We start from the raw sequence: 9,167 nt of genomic DNA, 5'->3' as shown, positions 1-9,167 counted from the left end.
AAAACATTACGGTAGATACTGGCACTTATCTGAAATCATCCCTCCCGTGCAACACGTCACTTTATCTAGAATGTAGTTTGGAGCCTTTATGCTTTTCTATCTTTCAGAGAGCATGATGTTGTGCTGGCTGTGTTTTAGGAGAAGTTATTTATTGACACCTACACTATTCTGTAAGATGTTGAAACCATTAACTGCCTGGAACTGCTGCAAAACCGTGTGGTTCTTTGTCGTTTTAAGAGTGAACAAAAGACGATATTTCGCCTTGTCTAACTGCCAAAAAGAGTTAAAGCAAGTAGCAAAGCTGTCCTTCGTTTGTTTGGGTGCCTCGTGTGTGAAGATCCCTCATAGTTTCAACATTGCAGCTTCATATTATAGGACACGTAGGGGTTCCTCAGCTGGGGCCAGTCCATCTTGGTTTGTCTTTATAGTTTTAGTTTGTCAGTGTCATCTGGATGGATCAACATTGTGAACTGAAGCACGCAGCAGCAACACAGCGTGAAAGCTGTACCTGTTGTGTCATCATGTGTAGCAGACAGTTCGCTGCTGCTGCTTCCTGTTTCAGTTTAGGAAAGCAAAGTATGCAAACAAAGTACATCGCTGCACGTGTGAAAAGGTGTCTGGATGTGTGTAATCATGTTGTACATAGTTTTAAATAAATGGTAAAGCAACGCGCTGGTGCTGTGGTTGTCTGTGAGGCGTTCACGGTGAACGGGGATGGGGAGTAGTACTGTAGTACTGTCTTCTGGTGGAGATTTGTCAGGTTTCAGAAAATAACCCTGTTGGTGTCATCGGGGGTTGGTAGCAAGGAGTCTGAAAGATGAGAGCATTTACAAGATGGTGGGGTCTAACAAAAGAAAACAAAAGGGTCCAATGTATTCAGCCCTTGATATGTACAACAACTAAAGGTCAGAGCGTCTATGCATGCTTCAGATTAAATGACAAACCTTTGTTACATTGTAATCAATCCCAAAACTGGCCTTCAAGCTAACCAGAAAGTTTTCTTCCTCCAGTGGAAGACGAGTGAGCCAATTATAATATCTTCGACTTATAACCCGACTATTTTCTTTAAAGCAAACATCCACAAATATTCACTTTATTTACATAAACAAGCATTTTTTATATGTTAAATTGGGCTATTTAAGAATTGTACTCCTACTAATAATACGGTTAAAAGAAACACGTCAATGCTGTCTGGTCTATACAATGGAGACAGTTTATAAATTACCTTTAAATTTCTCATTTTTGTACACTTGCACTTTCTTACCAACACACATACTGATACCAACATATAAATGAATATGAGCTGATGTATTTATGATTTAAAAGTCGGGTTTTAGTTTAATTTAACTTTCTAAATCAAAAACTATACTATAACTAGTTTCTAAAAACTATCTAAGTCCTGAAAGACCTCTCAGTGAGCAGCAGGAGTTTCACAAACTGCAACAGCAGCAGTGTGCGCACATACAGCAGAGCATGTTTCAATTACAGATCGATCTGTAGCAAGCTTTAAACCTCATACCAGTGACAGTATTTACAGTTTATATAACATTATTTAGTAAAGTCGACTAAAGGAACTGGTTTGGTCTCATCCACTAACTCACATTTATCAGGCTGCAGATTCTGACTCAAGGGGGGAACCCTTGTCAGACCAGTTGTGTACCTGAACCACATATGGAAAATAAAAGTAACAGCCCATTGTGCATTTGCTTCTCAAAAACACAAAGAAAATGTAAATCTACTTAATGTTACTTGAAATTATAAAACATTTACTGTAGTAACTTTTGACTCTATTCAGAAGCTTGTTTTTGCTTTCAGAAACAGACTCTAGCTCTAGGTGGCGTTATTATAACTACCTAATGTTAATGTTAAGAAAACAACTCGTGGACAAATAAGACACTGAAGTCTGAAGTTCTTAATGAAATTTCCAAGTGTAAACAGTGCAACTTTTATTGATTTGTTTTAAAAGTAATTTCTATGACACAGTGCACGTTGCTGACATTGCTCTGCACACTGAACAAGTGATGACGTACAGTATGAGGCCTCACTCACATCCAGTTTTATTTAAGTGCGGTCCAACAACAGTTGAAAACGAGCGTGCGTCTAACTCAGCGACAGTATACGATCCAACTGTGACACGGTGCAAAGAAATGTCTGCAAGTGATGACAAAATAATGATACAGTGCGGCTTGTCGCTACACAGCTTCAATTTAAGTGTGTGCAAATGTGAAATTAAAGCTGTAATCAAAAGATGGCAGCCCCGCCACACAAAGCTGTGGCACAGGTTTGTTACGAATTGATGTTAAAACCCAACTCGTCAAACTGCAGACTGAGGCTTCAGGGAAGCATTAGGTTCACTAAGACATCAGTACGTTTAGTATTTGACGTTAATCTCATGTCCACGAGTCGGCATCAACAGCCCCGTCCTGGTGCTTTCTGGGAAGGGAAAAGGGCCATCTTCTAAAGGACAATTCAGGTGTCTTTTGTGGGGTTTTTTTGCATGTTTTTGTCAATTTTCTACCACAATTACACATAGAATTGTTTAGTGCTGAAATTATTAGCCAGTCAACAGACAATCGGCAACAATTTTGAAAATAAAGTAATTTTTCATGCAAAAATGCCCAACATTGACTGGTTCCCCTTTTCTCTCTCTTATATCATTGTAGGTTGAAAGGTATCTTGTGGATTTTTCTTGTAAACAAAATTATGTTTACATTCAAGTGCCTTGTGTATCTTAGAGGTCTAACAAATGTGTTGAATGCATTTTCATCCTCATAAAACATTTACAGTGCCTTTATTTATTTTTTAGGAATCATTTTACATAGTTTGAGTCCATGTTTACGAGCTAGTCTTCTTCTTTCTTGCTTTTTTTTTTGTCACTGCTACCAGCAGCTGATCGGTGGCAAAGTGTGAAACCATCACCAGTGTGAGATACAAACAAAAAGGGGACCCAGGCTTAAGACCACTGCTCTATAGCGCTGTAACTGGTCAAAAACTCCACAAGGTACCTTTAATCATCAAACTGTCAAACTGTTTCAAGACGTCACCGTGGGCTCTGGGGCAATTTATAGACTCAACAATTAACTGAAACAAACAAACAAAACCCTGACAGATTAACGGATAATAAACTGTTATTTGCAGCCGTAGTATTACTGCCATGCACACCACGGAGAAGGACTCCTACGAACCACGCAGCCTTTGGTTTCCAGCTTTCATTTCACTTCTACAGCATGGAAATCTACTTGCAGAAACATGAAACTTGCTTTAGAAGCCTAATCCATGAGTTAGTCACCGTTGCTTTGTAGTGCCTTAAATGGTGTCAACTGTCATTTACTGTACTGCGGTACAACAGTGACGCAGGGTTTGACAGAAACAGACATGATTTTCACCTGTTTCAAGTCTCTGCAGGTTTCATCCAGCAGTGAACCTTAAAGACCGTCTGGAAGGTAGGGAAAGAAATACTTTGCAAAATTATAAGCAAGAATGTAGAGGGAGAAAAAAAAAAAGGGGGCTTAAACGTGAAAACACCAGTATTGTTCTTTAACCTCAGCATTGACACTGATCATCGTGGTTGTTGTGGAGGTAACTGTTAACCAGCCCCTGCACTGCCCACAGCTGAGTACCTCTCTCTCCCAAACTGGATCACACCAAAAACACCATTCGGACTTAAAAAGGCACAGACGTGTAGTTATAAGAGTAAAGTTTGCACTACGCTTGAAATCTAAAACGTTAAACTCAACAAGCTTTGACCTACAATGCAACCCTTGACCACAGCTGTAGACCCTGCTAATCTAATGCCTCTCAATGCCCTGCACCCCCTCCCCTCAGCATCAATAGTATTTTAAATCGCACAGAAAAACAAAAGGAAAACTCATGGCTGGTAATTAAGTACTTTATCCACGTTGTGGAAGTGATCATAATTCTTATTCATTTAACTGTTTCCTTTTTTTATCCCTTTGAGTCATTAAAAAGAAGAAACAGAGTGAGACTCTTGGCAACTTTCTTCATCTGGGTCCCCAGAAATATTTGACAAGAGAGCAGCCACGCTGTAAACAATTAACCACTGCTGATGTGAAGGAGCTCCTGATCACACGAAGGAGAAAATCCTGAGAACAACGGACTCGGTTCATTTCCCCTCTCTTGTGGAAATTAATGGAATCATTCATCTACATTTTTCTCTTTTCGTGTGTCCATATCTTTGTATATGCAAACTCTTTTCATCTAATAAGAAAATATTTGTGAAAGGTTAAATGAAAATATACAATTATTAATACAATAGAATACAGAGCTATATGTTAAAGGTGATTAAAAAAACAGGTTGATTGTATCTCCCTTTACAATGCACGCATTTTCCTTGGTTTAAAGGCAAGAGGTAAAGTGTATAAGAAAAAGGCAGCCTGTTCTGTCATCCAAAAGGCTGGTGCTCGAGGATTAGGCGATTGCTTTAGCTTCTGGTAAGAAAGCCTCCCAGTACTTTATCAGCTGGAGGGAAACAAAAAAAAGAGAGACAGTGTCATTTCATTCCTAATTAACAGACAACAAGTGGTTAATGTTTAGGATTTACAACAGATGTCTCTGCATCTTTCCCAGTTCTGAATCCTTTTAACTGACCATTTGTCCAACATCAAGTAATAAATTACAAATATCTCAGATCAGATTCCTCAAATGTGAGCACTTTACATCATTAAAAAACATTTATGGGGTCTGCAATCTGAAGACATGTTTTAAGACTCTTGAGACCTCAGGGAGAGCCTTTTCAGTATTATTTTATATACTATTTAATTAAAGATTTTAAAAAATGTATCACCAGATGAATTAATAATGAAATCAGTTCTTACTTGCAGCCCTAATCTTTCCCTTTCCAGCAGTCAAAGATTATTTAAACTCTGCTCCCTAGCTCATATTTTATTTATTAAAAATGTTCCTTCTGTGGTTCAGAAATATTGTAGATCACTATATCTCTTATTACAGCACTTTTCACACTTGTCACATTTCATTTTGGTCATTTATAATTCAAACTCATTGAACTCCTGAACTCTTTCTGGAAAAGATCAGTCAGTTAAATGACTAAAATGTAAAAAATGTACAACTAATTCAGACACGTGCATAGCCAAGGACTTTTTAAATCCTTTAAATAGGAATAAAAAAACAAAACAAGGCTTTTATAAAAGATAGATGTACACTGACTGGTTTAACAAGAAGAATATTTGATTGTGGAGATATTAAATATTCATGTTAGACTGCAGAAACGCTCACCTGGTGCTGAGACTGAAGCAGAGACTCCAAGTACTTAATTATCTGTCTTTTGAAATTCTTGGTCTTTTCTTTCTGTAGGATTAAAAGAAGAACATTGCATCAGTCAGTAATAACAAACACTGTCAGCTGTCCAGCAACTGATGCAACAAGGATAAACATCAGTACCTCAAAGCGGATGACTTCCTTGCGCACAGTAGCAGAGACTCTTTCAAAGTCTCTCTCATACTGCGTCACCTTGGCCTCCCACTGTTAACAAGAAAAGAAGAAGAGTTCAAAGTCCCGCTGTATAGAAGCCCATTCATGCCAGGATATTAAAAAAAGCATTAAATGTAAGGAATAATTTCACTAGTTAAAGTTGAAATTTAGTTTCTGACATTTCTGACTACGGAAGTCAAAGAAAGACATTTATTAAATGTTTGATTGACTATCAAATTATGACTGTGAATATTTCTAACTTTTCCTATTTTTTGTGATTGTCCTGCTGTAAGTATATAATATGTATATATATATATATATGTAGTACACAATCCAACAAGAAGATATGTATGATAGTATGTAGTATAGTAGTATAGTGTGATGTTTGGTTAAAGTGAGTCTTAATAATACTGATGTTTAAAAGCAGCCTCGTCAGACAGAGTAAAAACTTGAACTCTCAATATTCAAGCAAAGAGAAAGTAAATGAGCATCATGACAAAACAATATCTAATGTAACCCTAACAGCAATAACCAAGGTAATAGAAAACAATCTAAAAAAAAGCCTTGCTCCCTGTTTCTGATGGGAGGAACAAAGTGAAAGCTTTTCAGGTGGCTCATTTATAATTCAAACATTGTTCTCAATCTTGAAAAAGAAAAATCACATCAAACTCCAGCTCTTCCATCCCAGCCTCGTCCGAGTTATTTTCACTATGTTGACTTTGGCCCTTGTTCTTACCTCGGCAATCTCCTCTTTGGCCAGCTGCAGTTTGTCCGGCTTGTTGGCCCACAGCAGTTTGGCCTCCGTCTCCCTCTTCTTCTGCAGCGCGGCCTGAGCATCCTGCCAACGCTGCCACGCCTTCATCCGGTGATCAAACGACCCCTGCAGGTCACCAACACACAGGGGGATTCTTTCATGTTTATATTTTGCTAAGTGCGGCTCCTTTTCAGACCAACTTTCCAAATACATTTATATAAATAGCGTGTGCCTGCTCTCTCTGTATGTAGTGATACATCACTCTGATACTGCCTCGCTCTGTAAAGTACATACAGTTCATCAATGGCTACATTCTTCTCCATCTTAGCGATTGACTTCTTATTTATAGTTTCCTGGATTTTCTTCTTGTCACTGGAAGTACTTCCTCAAAAAACAGTCTTGCAAGCATTTTTCTTACAAGGATTTAACACAAGTAGGCGGTCTAAATTAAAATGGCAGACTCGACCTCATGGATTAAGATAACAGACAGATTGGATTTTTTTTGAGATTGTACTGAAATCTCTAAACTCTACAAACTCTACATATCGACTCTGATGTTTACGTGGACCTGGCGTTAACCCCTAACCTTTGAAAAGTGTAACTATGCAGAATTATCTCTGACTTCCTGAAATGAGCTGAACAGATTTTCTCAGTACCCTCACGGCTCCAAGCAGGCGGATGTAATCTGCGATGACTTCGGCAAAGGCGAATGTGTCGTAGGCAGCCTGGTCCTGGTGTAGCTGCTCCATCTTGTCCTCCACCTCTGCCAGCTGAGACAGAGCTCGGGACAGAGCGGTGTTGTCCTCTGCGCTGCCCAGCATGGCTGTGCTTTTGGCAAAGCTGGCTGTATTTAACGACAGCTCTGGAGGGGAAGAGCAAACATGAATGCATACTAGGGCTGCACAAATGATCAATATATTATCAGAACTGCAATAGGGGCCAAGGTTTTTGATAAAAAGGTGAAATGTGTGACAGAACAGCTTCATGATGAAGTACTGCAGTGCCTACGAATTTGTTCTCCAGATGTATCAAATCATTTTTGTTTTGTACAGACCCCCAACAAAATCATCAGGATTTTAATGTTTTTTTCAGTTTAAATTTGTCACACAAAAATGATGGTGCCTACGCTAATCGTGAATCATCCGCAGTTGCAATATCGGTCAAAATAATTGTAATATAATGTTTTTACCATATTGTGCAGCCCTACTGTCAACTGGTGCGTCCTGTTCACCATGTACATTGAAACACCAAAATCATGAGAAACAAATAAGTGATCATCTGAACTACTTTCTGGGAATAGCTCTGAGTACGAATAACACTTAGTACGGAGTGCACTGGTAAAGAAATTGTTGTTAGTCTTACTTATTTTGTGTCCATTTAGACTTTAATAAAAGTTGTTTTCATTTATTTATACTTAGATTTAGATGTTTTTAAGGGAGGCAGAACTAAACTCATAAACAAACTGAACTTGCTAATATCTCCAGTCAAAATCTGTTTAATGAATCTCTATGGTCTCCAGTTTCTGATACCAGCTCATATCATGGTGAAGGAAATGACGGAGATGCCCCTCATTCTCATTAATGAATGCCGCCATAAGGTCTTCGTGTCAAAAATGATCCTCACCCCTTTTTTAAAATCGGACTAATAAATAATCAGCACAGGACATTAATCGAACGCGTGTCTTTTAGTGGCTGGAAGAAAGAGAACTAACCTTTCCTGTGGAGGACCAGAGATTCGACCAGCGCGTGGAGCTTCCTGAAGTGCTGGTCTGAAGACTCCACCTCCTGCAGCTTCTCCTCAAACCACTGCAGCAAAACACACAGTTAGTACAACTCCAACACTGAGGCTGCTGCTTAACGCCCACTGTTATTCCTCATATTCATGTGGAAGCTTGGTGTCAATATTATTGTCAGTGTAACAACATCAAAATTGTGAGCCACATTACTGAGGATATATCACATAACTGTAAAAATCGAGAACATGTTACTATGATGCGCTTTTCTTTTTTAATGTATTCAGATGGAATAAACATGTACTTGAATATTTAAATAATCTAGGATAATAGGAATGTACGTGGTACTTTGAGCTCAGATCAGTTTCTTTTCACTGCAACTTATGACAAATAGGGTCTTAGGTCAGAGTGATTGGTTGCCTCACATTTAGCATTTAGTGAGCTGTGGTGCTCTCTACTAAATGTACAGTTTGCCAAATGTTAGCTTGCACTAGAGCAAACAAAAAAAGCACTGGACAGAAAATGGTTCAAATCAATAGCACCGCATCAGTTTACAAAGAAATGTGTCTGTCCGTTGAGTGTATCATAACAAAAAGAAAAGTGAAAATTCTCCTCAGAGCAAATTCAGATTCATTATGAAAAAAGTTAACAGGCTCATGTTCTGACTAACATCAAGCCACCGTTTGTCTTTAACTGTGAGCTTCAAATGTTCTGCTTTTTAACTGGAAAATCCAGATTTCCTCATTACAACGACTCATCTGCTACATCAGAGCTTCTTGGCACTGAAAACCGTTGAACAGACTGAACTCACCACGTCTGACTCATTCATCTTGATGGTCATTTTACTGACAGCATCTGTTGCTTTGTTGATCATTTTCAGGAAGCCGGCGCCGCTCAGAGCCTGGGTGCTCACTGCTCTGGGCAACTGAGGGGACACACACACACACAGACACACACACACACTCTCTCTACTTCTGTTTCTATGTTTCTTTCCACTCAAACACATACTCGCAATCTCTTGGTCCCTGTGCGTGTGTGTTTTGGGGTTTAATTACGTGATTTTTATGGCATAATCACTTGGTCCTAATAAAGCCAAGAGAGTCTTAGGGGAGGTTTGCACACACACACAGACGCCTCCTTTTCTCTCTGAAACACAAACACACACACACACACACACACGGCATGTTTAGATCCGCTCAGTTTAGTCCATCTGTTAGGTTTGGTAGAACTGAG

General features: G+C 38.9%; 2 protein-coding genes across 2 annotated transcripts in view; one reads left to right on the top strand and one right to left on the bottom strand.

Annotated features, from left to right (window-relative positions):
* ireb2 (iron-responsive element binding protein 2) overlaps window positions 1–669 on the top strand; it is a gene marked incomplete in the record, with an annotated part of 15,164 nt that extends 14,495 nt beyond the window's left edge. Inside the window, 1 exon segment of the mRNA XM_035664679.1 lies at window positions 1–669.
* A 1,243-nt stretch (window positions 670–1,912) lies between these two features.
* snx1a (sorting nexin 1a) overlaps window positions 1,913–9,167 on the bottom strand; it is a gene marked incomplete at its 5' end in the record, with an annotated part of 11,494 nt that continues 4,239 nt past the window's right edge. Inside the window, 7 exon segments of the mRNA XM_035664680.1 lie at window positions 1,913–4,479; window positions 5,254–5,325; window positions 5,419–5,499; window positions 6,185–6,328; window positions 6,859–7,064; window positions 7,914–8,007; window positions 8,746–8,859. Coding sequence (XP_035520573.1) covers window positions 4,429–4,479; window positions 5,254–5,325; window positions 5,419–5,499; window positions 6,185–6,328; window positions 6,859–7,064; window positions 7,914–8,007; window positions 8,746–8,859 — 762 coding nt within the window.

The sequence above is a fragment of the Morone saxatilis genome, unplaced genomic scaffold, assembly GCF_004916995.1.
Source record: "Morone saxatilis isolate NCDOM2014 unplaced genomic scaffold, NCSU_SB_2.0 Contig2, whole genome shotgun sequence".
NCBI classification, from domain to species: domain Eukaryota; kingdom Metazoa; phylum Chordata; class Actinopteri; family Moronidae; genus Morone; species Morone saxatilis.
The sequence above is the reverse complement of the archived record's forward strand: the minus strand, read 5'-3'. Positions and strand labels throughout refer to the sequence as shown.